The sequence below is a fragment of the Meriones unguiculatus genome, chromosome 17 (genome assembly GCF_030254825.1).
Source record: "Meriones unguiculatus strain TT.TT164.6M chromosome 17, Bangor_MerUng_6.1, whole genome shotgun sequence".
NCBI classification, from domain to species: domain Eukaryota; kingdom Metazoa; phylum Chordata; class Mammalia; order Rodentia; family Muridae; genus Meriones; species Meriones unguiculatus.
This window is the reverse complement of record NC_083364.1, coordinates 61,511,144-61,528,855: the sequence shown is the minus strand read 5'-3', so window position 1 is coordinate 61,528,855 and position 17,712 is coordinate 61,511,144. Positions and strand designations below refer to the sequence as shown.

The 17,712-nt window shown below is 39.8% G+C and overlaps 1 protein-coding gene across 7 annotated transcripts in view; it reads left to right on the top strand.

Moving 5' to 3' along the window:
* Epha6 (EPH receptor A6) overlaps window positions 1-17,712 on the top strand; it is a 955,104-nt gene that overhangs the window by 757,792 nt on the left and 179,600 nt on the right. For all 7 annotated transcript variants that reach the window (XM_060370600.1, XM_060370599.1, XM_060370601.1 and 4 more), the window contains one exon: window positions 14,095-14,220. In XM_060370600.1, coding sequence (XP_060226583.1) covers window positions 14,095-14,220 — 126 coding nt within the window. The remainder of the gene's footprint in view (window positions 1-14,094; window positions 14,221-17,712) is intronic.

Sequence of the window (17,712 nt, the reverse complement as noted above, 5' to 3'; positions counted from 1 at the left end):
TTGATTTTAATCTCTCTTGGCTGTTAGCATTGTTTTGATGGTGATTGTGTCCCCTGATCATTTTAAAGTCAATCCAGTGTTCTACATCATGATGAATAATTCCATTTCTACTGTCACATATCTCTGTCATACACAGGCCAACTCAGTACCATCTAACCTGAAAGACCCATCTCTGTCAAAATGGTTTGAGTAGTCTTAAATGAAAAATGATTGGTGTATATAACACATTTGTTTGTAGCTAATGCTAATGAAGGTGTTATCACATCTGGGGATAAAACTAGACCCCCACATTCTTTTTAAGCTTTGTGTGCTGGCGCCAGTATGTCATGTCAGTATCTATGGGGTAGAGATGAGCCATGATGACCAGTCTGGTCTGCTGTCTCTTTTATACATTGTGCAGGAATGAAGGCAGCCTGCCTCCTGAACTCCTATCCAGTGTGCTGAATGGGTAAGCCTTGTGATAATGAAGTGGCTAATAAACCCACAATTCATAAATATTAAAGCATAGCATACTTTGGCTACCAAGGCAAAGAGACCTAGCTCTGCTCCCTTACATGTCGATAAATTCTGTTTAACAATTATTTGACTGACTCCTGGGCATCTGAGGTGTGAAGGCACTTTGTTTTAAAGGACATTTAGATTAAAACTGTGGGCAGGGATGTGGAGAGGAAAGACTTGGAAAAGAAAGGAGGAAACCTGTGCTCAGGATGTAAAAATAAATAAATTATAAATTAAAAAAAAAAGAATGTCACTGGGCTGACAACATAGTTTTTCAAGAGTGGTAAAACTTTGCATTTTAAGTATTATGGCCCACCTTGCTTAATGTTAAGAGGACAAATAAAAAATATTTTATTTTCCCATAAACACACAAAACAAAAACAAAAATAAACAAAACCCATGAACCTACAAAGCAACAGATGGGTAGGAATATGTTGACCAAGGCATCATGAGACTCAATCAGAAGGACATGCTTTCCAAACTCATCTCTTCATTACTTCTCAGATTGTTTCTTAGAACATGAGAAATTTTAGAACCTAAGTTTCTCCCCAGTTCCTAAACATTGGCTTTTCATGAGCATTCAAAGTGGAAAAAACATAAGCCTCATTAAACTCTGGTAATTATACATATTTTGAGGCTATGTATATTACTAAAGTGTGCATAGTTCTGAAAGCTCCAACATAGAGAAAAGTCAGTCTTTTGTTTCTGCAAAGTCAAACTGCCTTTGGGATATTTATACAAAGATAATTTTAATTCAGCTTGATAAATATTACATTGAGCAAGCTCTGGGGATGTTGTGTGGAGGACAAGAAGACCTGTATGACCCGCGAATGCCTGTTCTTTTTTTGAGATTTCTTCACTTTTATTTGTGTGTAAATATGTGTACTTGGATGAACTTGATGTACATCACTGGTATACAGAGCCCTCAAAGGCCTGAGGGCATTGGAAATGAAGTTACAGGTTGCAAACTGCCTAATGTGTGTGCTGAGAACAGAACCTGTGTCCTCTGTAAGATCGGTTTGAGTTCTTATCCTCTGAACCCTCTCTCTAGTCCCTTCTCCCTGTTACTAAGGGATCACAGTCCAGAGAATGAAATAAATGTGTAAGCCAAAGTCCCTAGGCACCAGTCACAAGCTGACATCATCCTGGAAATGTGTGCTATCTGATTTTTTTAAATATTTCTTAAACATCTGAACTTGTTTTTAGTCAGAACTTTTACTCTCAGTTTGTCACCAGCTGATTTACTTATTTCCTGCACCTGGCCAGGCCCTAAAGGCATCTGAGCTTGGCACCACAAAACGGAGTTTAAACACCGTATCTATGGTGATGTTGTGTCTCTTTTACAGTATGTAAGATTATGTGAAGGCACAGGGTCCTGAATAGAATGAATTCTTGCCAGGTATGCTTAAGCACTCTCTAACAAAAAAGTGATGTCTGCCAAGGCTAGGAAGGCCTTCCAGATGGGCGGGGGGGGGGGGGGAGGGCTACAAAAAGGAGTGCAGAATGAAATGAGAGCTTCAGGTCTTGAGAGTCAGAGGTAAAAGGCAACAGAGAAAAGTATTTACCCTGTACTCATGGAATACTTCCTGTACACAGGGGTATTTCCAACATACTTCATAATAAGCCAGCGTATTCATCATTACTAGCTCCAAATCAACCAACATGAATAAGATAGTAAAGATGAAATTCAAAGTTCTGCCCAGCTTTGAATATAGCAACTTTTGCTCTTCAGCTTAGTATACCTATTAGCAGATTGTAAATTTATTCAGGGCATTTATCTGATAATCAATTTTCCTTGACGCACTAAATGCAAATATAAATAAGACCACTGAACATAAACCCCACTTGGGGAAAATTCAAGAATCATTCAAAGCAACAAATGGAATAAAAATTAAGTAAACAAGTAAACGGATATTTTTCAGCATAAAGAAAATATAGTAAGTCATTCTGACCCAATTTTGTCACCTTATCATTAAGAAAAACTAAGATATTTAAATGTTTTCTTTTAAAATATTTATTCTAAATATATAAATATATATAATACATTTTCCAAGAAAGATCTTAAAAATATTCATTGTCTTTTAACTCTCCTTATTAGTGCAAGAATTAAACAAACCATGACAGTCCTCGCTATATCATTTAAAGGTAACTGAAAGATGGAAATTTATTTAAAAGTCACTAAAGAAATAACTGAAATTTAGTGAAGCCTCTGTCCTTTTTGCTCCAATATTGTATTATGTGTTATTAAGAATTAACAAGATGAGATATATCTAAAATTTGTATTACTGTGGCTTGAAGGGTTAAAAGATCAAAAGCAAAATAATATCACCTTGCTTTTTAATTTTGTAATATTCTGAAGAATCTGCAGTGAGTTCAGGTGTACCCCTACAGACAAAAATGCTAACTTAGCTGCAAGAGTATTTCCATGAGTATGAATTTAGAAAATGGACCAAATTCTGTGATTATAACTTTGGCTTAGATTAGAATTATTGCCTGAAAGCAATGGCAACACAAAAAAAAAATATTTTTTTGTATTTAGTTTTAATTAGAAATTAATAGCAGGGTTTATGCTTTGATGGATACTTGCTAAATAAATAAATAAATCTGTAGATGTACAAAAGGAGAGATGAATGGGTCATTCATATTTTTCTGGTTTTTGTTTCTTCTATTTCTTTGTTTACTGTATACATATGGAATAAAATTTTTAATTTTAATTTTATTTTTATTAATTACAGTTTATTTACTTTTTATCCCAGCTCAGGCACCCTCCCCCAGTCCCTCCCACTCCCACCTCCCTCCTATTTCTCCTATGCCCCACTCCCAGTCCAATGGTAGGGGAGGTCCTCCTCCCCTTCCTTCTGACCCTAATGTGTCAGGTCTCATCAAGACTTGCTTCATTGTCTTCCTCTGTGGCCTGGTAAGGCTACTTCCCTCCTCAGGTTGAGGTGATCAAAGAGCCAGCCCATGAGTTCATGTCAGAGAAGGTCCCTGTTCCTATTCCTGGGAAACCCTCTTGGACAGTGAGCTGCCATGGGCTACTTCTGTGCAGGGATTCTAGGTTATCTCCATGCATGGTCCTTGTTGGGATTATGACCTTGACTTTAGAAACCTGGTTAATTTCACTTCTCATTGGTAATAATTTATTTTTTCTTTTTTTCTTCTGTCATACAGTACATCCCAACTGCAGTTTTCCCTCCTCCATTCCTCTTAGTCCTCCCCTCCCCTCCCATTATCCCCATATCTACTGCTCCTCCATTTTTTTTTCCAGAAAATAACAAGCCTCCCAAGGCATAACAAGTCCCCATAAGACTAGGCACAGACCATTATAACAAGGCTGAATAAGGCAACCTAGTAGGAGGAAAAGGGTCCCAAGATTCAGAGACAGTCACACAAAAACCCCCACCATATCATTTATGCAGAGGAACTAGAACAGACCCACGCAGGCTCCATTATTGCCTCACTTCAGTCTCTGTGAGCCCCTGAACGCCCAGCTTAGATGTTTCTGTGGGTGGGCCTTGTTCTTGTGGTTTCCTCAACCCCTCTGGCCCCAACAATCCTTCTTCCCCCTCTTCCACAGGTTTCCTAAACTCAGCCTAATGTTTAGCTATGTGTCTCTGCTTTTGCGCCCATAAAAAGCAGGAGGAAGCCTCTTTGATAACAACTGGGTTTTGGCATTGATCTATAAGTAAAACAGAATATCATTAGAAATCATTTCATTGACTTTTTTTTTTCTTGTTTGTTTGTTTTGGCTAGTCGTGTTTGCCTCTACCCTGTTCTCTGGGCTATCTAGATTCCTGTTCTTGGTCATCGGGCAGTGTCGGGCATGGGCTCCCCCTAGTGGCATGGGCCTCAAGTTGGACCAGTCATTGGTTGGCCGCTCTCACAAGCTCTGTCTCCATTGCCTTGCAGCACATCTTTGAGGCAGGACAGGTTGCAGGTCAATGGTTGTAGGTTTCTGGCTGGGTTGATGTCCCAGTCCTACCATGGGAAGCTTTGCCTGGTTACAGAAGATGGTTGTTTCAAGGTTCATATCCTCCATGACTACGAGTCCACCCAGACCCAGAAGACAAACATTGTATGTACTCACTTATAGGTGGACATTAGATGTTAAGCAAAGGATAACCATGATACAACCCACATACTCAGAGAGGCTAAGCAACAAGGAAGGCTCTAGGGGAGCCATAAGGATCTTCCTGGGAAGGGGAAATTTTTCATATTTTAATCATAACTAAAAATTACCTCCCTTCCAAGAAAATAATTTGGCCTAGAAATCAATTGCACAGGCGAGTTCTTTAGATCTTAGGAAGTTCGTTGCCTAGGGAGGAATGTGTCACTTTTAATTGCTTCGTTCTTGAATCTGCTTATTCGCCTGCATTTACTGAAACTCTGCTCTGTATGTCTTCTAATCACAGTTGCAGGATGCCAGTCTGCCTAGCCTCAAGTGCCACAAAGAGACATACACATATCTATGCTGAAATGTATGTTGGCTGAGCATCTCAGGCTTCGTGTGTGCTGTCAGTGAGGGGACAAAAGCAAAGGTGTCCATGGCCTAAGGATTCGTTTTTCAGTGCTGCACATAAAGATGGCTCTTCTTCCTAGGGCTGGTTTTCCTTAATGGTGATCAGAAACTTTACAAATCTTCAACGCCCCTTCCTGGTTACAGAAAATTCTGGAATATTTGCTCAGACATGAATGTGTATGACCTTCCTCTTTTTAGGGGAAGACAAAAATGTGCGGGACTATAAATTATTGAAACTGAGAAACAGAAGAGGAATATGTAGTAAAGAGCACACAAGCTCTAGAAGTAGTAGAAGAACTCCTATGGCATCAGTTAAAGTAAAAGCTAGTGTCGGAAAAGACCCCTGTGCCATTTGGCTCTGTCGCTCTCCTTGTGGTGGTCCTGTCCCCTCCAGGTCTTTCTATCTCCCCCTTCTTTCATAAGATTCTCTGCACTCTTCCGTCTGGGTAGAGTCTTTCAGAGGTCCTCTGTGGTAAGCTCCTGTCCTGGTCCCTGTTTTCTCCCTCTTTCTGATGTCCATCCCATTTGCCTGTTTGATGTGGATTGATACTCCAACCAAGGACCAGGCATGAAGATAACCTAGAACCCCTGTACAGATGTAGCCCCTGGCAGCTCATTCTCCAAATGGGTTCCCTAGTAATGGGAACAAGGACTGTCTCTAACATGAACTAAGTGGCTGGCTCTTTGATCAGCTCCTCCTAATGGAAAAGCAGCCTTGCCAGGCCACAGAGGAAGATAGAGCAGCCAGTCCTGATGAGGCTTGATAGGCTAGGTTCAAAGGGAAAGGGAGAAGAACTTCCTCTATCAGTTGGGGAGGGGCAGGAGAGGAGATGAAGGAGGGAGGGTGAGATTGGGAGGAGACAAGAGAAGGGGCTAAAGCTGGGATACAAAGTGAATAAACTGTAATTAAAAATAAATAAATAAATATTTAAAAAGAAAAAAGAAAAAGCTAGTGTAACTGGAGAGAGGAAGGTTGAATAGAGAATCTTGATCATTCAGAAACACTTGGAACAGCATTTGGTTTAACTGTTCCATTTTTAGTGAAGGTATTCTAACTACAGAACAGAAGCATGCTCATTAATCCAAAGTCCAGCCATGGAGTGACATCTATAAGCCAGCTACAGAGTAATCAGGATGAGTAGAGGATCCTTCCTGATGCTCACAGGCTCACTTTTCAGCTCTACTAATTTTTATCATGTCCCATCAGCAAACCTCTTTGAGCTGCAAGTGTCTACTGCATGGATTATATTTCTCTATTTATTATAGATACAAATCACTATGTTGATGTTATTACATTATTATGTTTATTTCAAAATATAGAATATAGAGTCAGATGTAGTGGTGCACACTTTTAATTCCATCACTAAAAAGGAAGTGAAAGGATCAAAGAAAGGAAGGAAAGAAGGAAGATATAAATGTGGATAAAAGTAATTTTGAAATAATATTTTTATATTGGTGCTACAAATGTAATTTAAGGTCTAACTGCATCCAATTTATTTTGACAATATAATATAACAATAACAGTACACAGAGGTACATATAAACTGTTACATGTTTGTAACTATATATTATTTATGAATCCTTATTTTTAATATTTGTGTCCTGGGATGTATCGTCCCTTTATGTCTGATTACATAATCCTTTTTTGTCATAACATAGTTGATAAAGAATTCATTTCAGGAGCTGAAGGTATGGATACTTCAGACTCTGTTTGCCCCTTCTGCCTTGATGTTGTGTTCTAATGCATATACGTGGTTGAGAACACCGAGGTAGAAGTAACAAAATCTACTATAATCACTGCAAAGTCCTGATCTAATTATTCAAGTCTTTGAAATAAATTATTCTCATCCATACTTTGGCATTATTTTCCTCACTCATTATCAAAAGTGAAATGCAAAATTCTCCAGTTATACACCATCTCTAACAATAAAATGCTTGAGCAACACTTTCAAGGAGTATTAAGAGTATATTTTGTTTTTATGTTTGTTAGTTGCTAAAAGAAAAATATTCATAATATAAATGTACATATACAAAAATACTTAAATATGGGCTTTCTGGCTTTGTGTTTCTTTTGCCTATTTTCCTGTACTCTGGAACATACACACCAACCTGACTTTTTGAAAACATTTACAAAAGGAAAGTCAGTATTGCAGAAGATGCAATAGAAGCAGACCAGATGGGAGCCCGCAAACTGCCCATCCTAAGGCCATGGACATGTGCTGGTGTTTCTAAATGTCAGTTCTGGATTGCTTGTCTTTAGTTAAGTCAACATGTTGGATTTCTACACATATGTCCTAATGATTACTTGCAAAAATGTCACCTAACAAAAACACTATGAAGGAACTGCATCACAAAAGATTAGATTAGAAGGGACATTGTCCAATTTAACCCTTTAGCATCAAATATAAATTAACTGACATATAATGTTTAAAGATGGATTTTAATTTTTTATTAAGGATTTGTGAATAATATGGAAGAAGGAATCACAAAATTCCATCCAACTTGAGTTTCATTTATTTATTTATTCATTCCCTTTACATCCCAATCGTAACCCCCTCCCTCCTATCTTCCAAGTCCCCTCTACCCCTATACCCTTTACCCTACTCCTCAGAAAAGGGGACTTCCCCCCTACCAACTCACTTCAGTATATCAAGTCACATGGAATCTGAGCTCATCTCTTCCCCTGTAGCCTGGGGAGGCAGCCCCACAAAGGGAAATGGCTGAAAAGCAGTGAACAGAGTCCATGTCAGAGATAACCCCTGCTTCCTTTGCTAGGGGACTCACATGATGATCAAGCTGCTCATTGGCTACATCTGTGGAGGGAGCCTAGGTCCAGTCCATGCATGGTCCTTGGTTGGTGGTTCAGTCTCCACAAGCTCCCCTGAGCCCTGGTTAGTTGGCTCTGTTGGTCTTCTTGTGGAGTTCCTGAACCCTCTGGGTCCTTCTATTCTTCCCCACAACTCTTCCATGAAACTAAGTGTGCAATGTTTGGCTTTGAGTCTCAGCATCTTTTTGCCTTCTGCCACTGGTGGAACCTCTCTGAGGACAGCTACACTAGATTCCAGTCTGCAAGCATAGCAGAGTTATCATTAATAGTGTCAGGGTAGCGCAGATAGAACAGAGATTGAGTGAATGCCCAACCAATGCCTGGCCCAACCAAAGACCTACCTTTTGGGAGAATGAAAACCTCTGATACTATGAATGATACTCTTCTAAGCTTACAGACAGGAGGCTGACAGAGTGGTCGTCTGAAAAACTCTACCCAGCAGAGGCTCAAAACAGATGCTGAGACTCAGCCAAACATTGTGCCATACGGTATAGGGAGTCTTGTGGAAAAGTGGGAGGAAAGAGAATAGGAGGTGACAGGAGCTCCACAAGAAGATCAACAGAGCCAACTAACCAGGGCCCAGAGGGGCTTGCTGAGAGTGAAGCATCGATTGCAGGATCATATATGAACTGGACCTAGACTGCTACAAAGATGTAGCAGATGTGCAGCTTAGACCACACGTGGGTCCTCTAGCAAGGAAAGTGAGAACTACATTGGACAAAGACTCACTTACCAGGTTTTGATCACTTCCCCCTGGCAGGACTGCCTCACCAGGCCACAAGGAAAGAGGACATGGTGAGTCCTAATACAACTTGATGATCTGGGGTGGATGGAAAAGGGAGCTTCCCTTTTCTGAGGAAGAGGCAAGGGGGAATGAGACTGGGAGGGGAGAAGGGATGGGACTACTACCAGGATGTAAAGTGACTAAAAAATAAAGTAATTAATAAAAAGTAGTATCAGGGGTTGGCTCTCTCCCATGGTCGGGGGTCTCAGGTTGGGCCAGGCATTGGTTGAACATTGTGTTGCAATAGTAGGATAATAACACTAGCTATCACTGCTTTGATTGAATCCTTACCATTCAACACCTCCACTGTGCGCCCCAAACTCTTTCTCAAATACAAGATCATTTCATCTTTACATACACACACACACACACACACACACACACACACACCCCTCTCAATCCATTTACTAGTAATGCTCACCTGTACATGTGTTTCAGGCTGACCACTTGGGATAATGTATTAGAAAGTCTGCCCTTGGAGAAGAGTGTCTTCCTCTTCCAGCAACAAGCAAGTGCCAATAGCTCTTCATCTATGGTGGTGTCATTTGACCTTTCCCCGTTCATGTTGGCATGCCAATCATTGGAGTCATGTACATCTTAATTGGGTGACTATATTTTTAAGATCACATGGGTGTAGCTTTCCTGTCATACATAGAAGATATTTTCTGGCAACAGACATCCTGGATCCTTGACTCTTATAATCTTTCTGTCCCCTCTTCTGCAATAATCATACTTTAGAACAGCATAATATTTTAATGGATGCCACTGGCATATGGAGACAGAGCTTTCCCTTTGATAGTAATACATTATATAGTGGAGAGCCCCAACACTCTATCTATTAATCACTAATAATGATTTCTCCCATCCTACTCTATGATATCCTAAGTATGCAGGTGCCACCAAACCTGAGAGCCACTGTTCTAATGAAAGATTCAAGAAACTAACAAGCCAGAAATACAAGTATTCATCCTATAAATATTTAATTAATGTTTGCTAGTGTAACTAAAACCAAAATGCATAGAAATTGACAATTCTCATGCTACAGATGTTAGACATAGTGACTTCAGATATAAAGTAAATTACTAATAGGTTTCACAATGAAGATAAAAGTCAAGAGTGTGGACAACTGGAGCAATTGGCTGAACCTGCTGAAATCTTTTTATATCGACTAACCTGTGTTAGTTATTTCTGTTGTGGCTCTGAAATACCCAAGGAAAATAACTTAAAGACATAATTTATTTATACTCAAAAATTTCAGTGTGGCTGCATGTACTCAGATAGAATATTATGTGACCAGGGCATATAGTAGCACTCTTTCTCTCTTGTTATGTAGGAAACAGAGAAAAGCAACAAAGGTCAAAGGATAAAATACCCCCCCAAGGTTTCCTAGGCATGAACTCAGTTACCTGCTCTTTGATCGCCTTCTCCTGGTGAGGTGGCCTTACTAGGTCACAGAGAAGGTGTCCAGAAAGTCCTGATGACACCTGATAAGCTAGGGTCAGATATAAGGGGAGGAGGACCTCCCCTATCAGTGAACTAGGGAAGGGACAGGGGGGAAGTATGGGAAGAAGGAGGAAGAGTGGGACTGGGAGATGAGGGAGGGGGCTACAGACACAAAGTGAATACATTTTAATCAATAATAATTTTAAATTATTTTTTAAAAAAGATATCCCCCAAAAAAACTTCTCCAAGGGATATAACTCTCCCTCAGCTAAGTGCCACCTGTAGTTTCTAGGAAGTTCTCTAACAATCCCACCTGCTAGGATGGGATGAAAATGAAAATGAAAGCAAACATTTTCATTTCAACCCACAAGTCCTAAAATCTGATTCCCTGTGAATGAAGAACGCTGATAAGATACAATTATCACAAAGTGCCTGATCTCAGCTAAATGTGTATCCATGCACAGCACCTTTACGGGGTTCTGTTAGCTTTTTAAAAAGTGACACTTCTTTGAGAAACAGACACTACAATAAATGAAAGACTTTTTTAACCGTGGCAAGGAAACATAGCAAAGACGAAAGGTGCTGTAAGTTTCGGGGAATGAAAGCTGCTATTAGATATGACAGCTGTCACAACAGCACAGTAATCAATGTAATCGTAGCATGAAAAAAAAAAAGTAGTTTTTGTACTTAGTTCTTTACCAGGAGTTAAAATAATGAGTATGTTTTCTAAATTGTTAGTTCTTATGGTGTCCTCAAAACAGTAAAAACAAGACATCTCGAAGTGTGCACCGCCTTTATATTTCTCAGAATCACTGCTCCAGACAGCTTTGTTTGAAGCTGCATTCATACTCATTACACTTATATTTTTAGTCATTATTCTATGTGACTAAGTTATTCTTTTGCCTGAGATCTAGTATATTTGAGCCCATCTTTCTATTATTTGATATTAATGATTGATTATCAGCTAAAATTTTAGTATTTAATACATTCATGAAATACATTCCACTTTAATTTCACGGTATATAATAAAATCTGTATTTCTTGCAAACATTTTTCCATCAGGACAATTTCATTTCCTTTGTGACTTTAAATAAAAACGCCTTGTGTATATACGAGACTACGTCCACCTGGCATTCAGTGAGATGCCATCATCAGTGACTAGTGTTTTGCAGAAAGTGATAAAGCACTGCAATGTAGACAATGCCATCTGTGAGAGACCTTATACATAGGAACATTTTGTGATCAGTGATGGATACTCCATGCAGGCATGAGAAATGAAATTTTTTTCACTGTTCTTTGAAGTTATGACAGAGCACTCCCTGATACACTCCTCAGTACCTGTGACACAAGTCTCAATGTTGAAAGTACTTCGACTCCTTTATTGGTTCTGACCCAGGTACAGAGGTGCTCCCAACTTAACCTACTTCTGGTAAAGATTTTGTGTTAAAAAACAGTTCATGGGTTACTACTTGTCATATTGATTGACCAAATAACTGAGAGGAAACAGGAAAGGAGAATTAATTTTGGCTTCCAGTTTTAGGAGATACAGTCCCTCGTGGTTGAAAAAGGCACAGTTGTAATGGTATAAGGGGGCTCTAATCACAGTATTTCCCCACTGTAGACAGGAACTGAGGCCAAGCTTCAAATCCTCAAGGCTCTCCCACAGTGATCTACTTCCTCAAGCAAGACTTCATCTTTAAAATGTTCCACAATCTTGTAAAACACCACTAACTGGTATTTTAACACTAAGTCACCAGACCTAGTGTTCAAGGGCACAAGCCTGTAGATGATATTTCATACAGAAATAACAAGACACAATGGAGGAATGGATACAGAAATTGTGGTACATTTGCACAATGGAATACTACTCAGCAATTAAAAACAAGGAAATCATGACATTTGTAGGCAAGTGGTGGGAACTAGAAAAGATCATTCTGAGTGAGGTATACCAGAAGCAGAAAGACACACATGGTATATACTCACTTATAAGTGGATAATAGACCTATAAGATAAAACAGCACAAACATACTAAACTCTGTACACCTAAAGAAGCTAAACAAGAAGGAGGACCCAGGGTAAGAAGATCAATCCTTACTTAGAAAGACAAATAGGATGGACATTGGAAGTAGGAGAAAATGGGAAGCAGGATAGGAGCCTACCATAGAGGGCCTCTGAAAGACTCTACATAGTAGTGTATCAAAGCAGATGCTGAGACTCATAACCTTGGGCAGAGTGCAGGGAATCATATGAAAGAAGAGAGAGTTAGTAAGACCTGGAGAGAACAGGAGCTCCACAAGGACCAAATATATCTGGGCACAGGGGCTTGTCTGAGACTGATTCTCCAACCAGGGACCGTGCCTGGTTATAGCCTAGAACCCCTGCTTGGATATAGCCCATGCAGCTCAGTATCCAAGTAGGTACTCTAGTAAGGGGAACAGGGACTGTCTCTGGCATTAACTCTATGGCTAGCTCCTTGACCTCCCCAGGCCCCATGGGAGGAGCAGCCTAGCTAGGCCACAGAAAGGACATTGCAGCCAATCCTGGTGAGACCTGATAAGCTAGGGTCAGATGGAAGGGGAGGAGGACCTCCTCTATAAGTGGACTTAGATAAAGGCAAGGAGGAGGGTGGGATTGGGAGGGAATGAGGAAGGGGGCTACAGCTGGGACACAAAGTAAATAAACTGTAATTAATATAAAAAAATAAAAAATTATTTTAAAAAAATCACAAGACAGAGTAGTCTCTTCACAAACGGGACTTGCTGAACCTGAGGATACAAAGGCTCTGACTCTTGGATGCAGCATGTGCAGTTCCTTACCCTAGTGTACTTTCTAGAGGCCTTAAACACGATGTGTGTCCTCAGTGAAATGTCTTCTCTCGAACAACTGGAATTTCACTTTTGATTGGCCATCTGGATCACCAGAGTTGTCCATTCTCTAATACTGAGTGTATGTTACATTTTCTTCAGAGTGATTGTATTATCTTCCAGCCATTAAGACAGCAATTTTTAATGTTCCACTCTCAGAATGCAATTTTCCAAGTCATGTACAAACAACAGCAAGCGCTCAGAGAGGAATTTGTTTATTGTATATTTTCCCTCCACAGTGGAATTTGTCTTTGTAGCCTGCCAACTTTGCAACATTGCTACCCATCTCTAGACCTCAGTTTGTCAGTTGAATCAAGGCGGGTCTTGACGAAAGTGCTTTTTTTACTCTAATATCCCTATACTCTGTGCTTATGTGATTTGCTCGATGACCTTACAACACTTCACTGTTGTTTTACTTCATAAAATTAAAAAAAAAATTGTTCTGCCTTTGCAAATTCTCATCATGTCCTTAACAGAAGAGTGTGATGAAATAAAGGCAGTTGTCTATGTTCATTGTTTTATAGATAATTTTAAAACATGCAATAAATGTAAAAATGCTCTGCTCATCTTAGATATTGGTACCGATACTTCCAGAGCAAAGCACTATTCTTTTTGGCACAGCATGGGCTTCAGATGCTATTGGGACAATCTTCTGTAATATTTATCATTCACGCGGGTGTGGATGATGAAGATGGTGTAATTCATGTCTCTCTCATCATTTCATGGCATGACTCTTGGAACCCAATTCAGATTTAGAAAATTTGAGCTGAGTATAGTGGTACAACCTTTAATATCAGTACTAGAGAGGCAGACCCAGGTAGATTTCTATGTGTTTGAGGCCAGCCTGCTCGCTACAGAAAGTTCCAGGACAGACTTGATTGCCTAGTAAGATCCTGTCTCAAAGATGGGGAGAGGTTTTTATTATAGCTTTCTGCTGCTTCTAAATCCTTAATTATAACTAGCTGAGAGGAACTATCTTCTCAAGAAAAAGAGAACGATCTCACAAATTTATGAGGAAACTATATCCCAATCATTTTATTTCATAACTTTCTTGTGAGGTTTATTGTCAGTATTGATTTGAGGTTTAGTTGCTTGTAAATGAGCATGAGCTTTTCCATGGATAAGACTTTGATTAACGTCAATTTTTATTTCTTCCGAGGATCCTTCCCAGCGATTGGGGTGGAAGCCTTCTGCCCCAGCTTCCTGAGGGCTGGATTTTTAAATAGCATCCAAGCACCACATCCAGTGACAGCCGGAGGATCTCTGCCTGCCAGGATTCCTGCTGGTAGGTATCCCAGGTGCCCATCTGCACCACCACACAAACCAGTAGCCCGCTTTAAGAAAATGAATGCTTCTAAAAGATGTTGAAAAGAAATGCAAATGGCTCTGTGCAATACAGCAAGCACTGTGCTGTCTAGTGCTGTGAAAACAGCATCAAAGTGGAGAAAGGATGCACACTCCAAGTGCCCACTTTGCATAGAGTTAACATAAGCAAGAACTAGAGCCACCTTGCCACTTGGAATAGACAACAAAGGAGAACTGACAATTAAGTACGTTGACAGAAAGAGTGATTGGGTAAGTCTACAGAGATTTAATTAAAGTTCCATTTCACTAAAGGAAAGTGATTTGAAGAAAAGCCAGAAACCAAAAAAATCTGAGACAGAAAATTAGCATTTGGCCCTCTCCACAATTAGTAATCTGACCAAAATTACAAAATAAGGTATAGCATAGCTAACATTATAGACTCTAATCTCAGAATTTAGTAAATTTACCCCCCATGGGTTATTATTCATTGCACCACAAGTCACAAATGCTTTTTTCTTGTCATTCATGTCTGGAGCTGTCCTCCACCGTACGCAAATGATGCACACCTACCTTGCACTTACATGAACATTGACACTTGATGGGCATTTCTATTTTGCTTTGTTTTGGGGGAGAGGATGTGGTTGACCTGGAGCTCGCTCTTTAGACCAGGCTGGCCTTGAACTCACAGAGACCCATCTGCCACTGCCTCTAGAGTGCTGGGACTGAAGTCATGTACCACCAGCCCCCGGCTGACTCTTGATGTTTTTAATTATAGTTCCTGGGTGTTTAACATAATAGTGATGTATGAATTATGCCAATGCTGTAAGTGTATGCAAGAGGGCTGGCCCACCCAGCAGGGTAATGGAACATTTGGCAAGACTGGGAATTCTAATTTTTCAAAAGCCCCAAGACACATATTTGTTTGCTTTTCTTAACATAATGCCAACTATTCTTGAAATTATTCTGTTATTTCCCCTTGACTTTCAATTAGTCTTAATATATAAAACTCAACTAACATAATTTTTTAAAACTCAACTAAATATACTTTGATGTCATTTACTTTATTGTTGCCATTTAGTGCTATAGCTTGAGACTTTATGGCTGATAGTACTACTGATAAAAGAGAAACCAAAATACTGTAAGTTAAGATTAGGAATTTTGTCAGAGACTGTCTCTTCTCCCCTTACTAGGGAACCCACATGGAGACTGAGGTGAGGGTCTAGGTCCTCTCTATGCATGGTCGTTGGTTGATGCATCAGTCTCTGCAGTCCCCCCCCCCCTTAGGCCCTGTTTTGTTGTTATTGTTGTTTGGCTTTGTTAGTCTCCTTGTGTGGCTCCTGTCACCTATCAGTGGGCTAGGGAAGAGGGGTAGGGGAGGAAGAGAGAGGGATGGTGAGGCCAGCAGGAGATGAGGGAGGGGGCTACAACTAGGATACAAAGCAAATAAATTGTAAATAATAAGAATAAGAAGAAGATTAGGAATTTTAATTCTGATGATGCTCTGCCGTCTTTATCTCCTGAGAAACAGAACAGTGAGAATGACATGAAAAATTTTTACTGTTGTTACCAAAGACGGGGGCGGGGGGGAGTCTACATCAACTAAGCTCTCAGAACTAATTAACAGTGATGTAGAAAAAACACAGCCTTCACATCAAATGGAATAAGAAATAATTTAATACAAAAACAACTTTGAGTGTCCATAGCCCAGGACCACATATTTAGGTTACCCAAGTTCCATGTTCCATCATGGCAGTGACTTAACAAAGTATCGGTTAGGACTTATTTATTTTCACTTTATGAGCGTTTTATCTGTGTATATATGTCCGTGTGCCACCTCCGTGCCTGCTGCCCACAGAGGCCAGAGTGTCAGGCCTTCTGGCTCTGGAGTTACAGAGAGTTGTGAGTACCGCGTGGGTGCTGAAATTAAACTCAGGCCCTCTGCAAGAGCAGCAAGTGTGTTTAACCTCATAAGCCATCTCTCCAGCCCCCTCATGAACTTTTATAGTAACAAAACAAAAAGTTATAAGCTGAGACAGACTTTAAATGCATCAGTAGAAGTACTGTACGGACAGTTACAGCAAAGTGGCCTCACATTTTATCTAATAGTATTCTTAGCTTTTAGGTTGGTAGAAGGTAAAGATCTGTATTGTATCCCGGAAGGATTTATCTACTTGCAAGAATATTAGGTCACACACAGCATGGACAACAGTTACTGGCTAAGATAACTCAAGATATTTGGTTTAGACCTACAACATTCCAATTTATCTAAAGTTTGAATGAACCACTCAGCTGTATAAAATGGTTTCTGTATATATGGTTTCTTTCTGGAAAATTAATTCACACTATATTTTTAAATGTAGATTTAGTTTATATAACTAGGATCTCACTGTAGATAAATTAGTACTTAATGGTTTAATCCTTAATATTAGTGGAAATCTGGTGAACTTAGATGTGTCTGGGAGAAATGACATTATAAGGTTTAACAGTGATCTGAATTATTCGGCAATACCAGCCAAAAAAAAAAAAATCAAATAGCCCTTATCATTTATCCACTGGAAATGACAGAAGGGAGATGATATTTCCACAACACAAACACAAAATATCCCTTCCAGAGAAGGATCTGAGAGAGCACCGTAACACTCTATTCTTCTAGGCTTTGAGCCAAACTTGCCTCCAGCTTTCATAAGAGAAAAAACACTGTTCAGTTTCCATGACTTACATACAAATCAGGTGAAACAAAATTGCTGCATAAAACATTTATAGATCTCAACTTGTTCCTGTTTCCTTCAAACTGAAATTAACTCAGCTTGCTCTTCCTGACTTAAAACCCTCTCAAAAAGTGGTCCCTGTACACTTTCTCGCCTAACAGCAAGGACTGCCGCCTTTTCAAAAGTAATTCATATTTTCCTTTATTCAACTGTAGCTTCTCAAGAATTTCCTTCATAATCTGTGTCAGGAAGAATAACGCAGTCATTATGTGAGGTTCCTGTTTCATACAGTTAATACCCTGACATAGTCCTTTGTGACAGAGTATCTGCAGGGGTGCTCCTTTAGACTTAGGGTGTCAAACTAAGGGCAGGAAGCATGTTCCTTCCCCATCACTACCAGGACACTCTCAGGACGAGCTGAAGGGTGATGCCTGCTGGACGTCTAATAATTGGTTATATGCCACAGAAACTGACAGTCTCTCAAAACTTTCTGTGTCGCTGATGAGTTAGCAAACCTGTTCTAGTGCTGGTGTTAATTTGGTACCTGTTAATCAAATTCTAACGAGACATGCAAGTCTGTTTTGTATAGAAGTATCGGTCCTTTGTTTTACAACACATCCTGCTATTAAGCTACAGTATTTTGTACAGCATGTACTTTTAACACATAGCTCAACCTTAGGACCATCACTGGATCACGGGACCCAGAAAATAGACAAGCTTGTCAGTATTTGTGTAGCAACCGTCAGTCGTTTGTGAATTTCTTA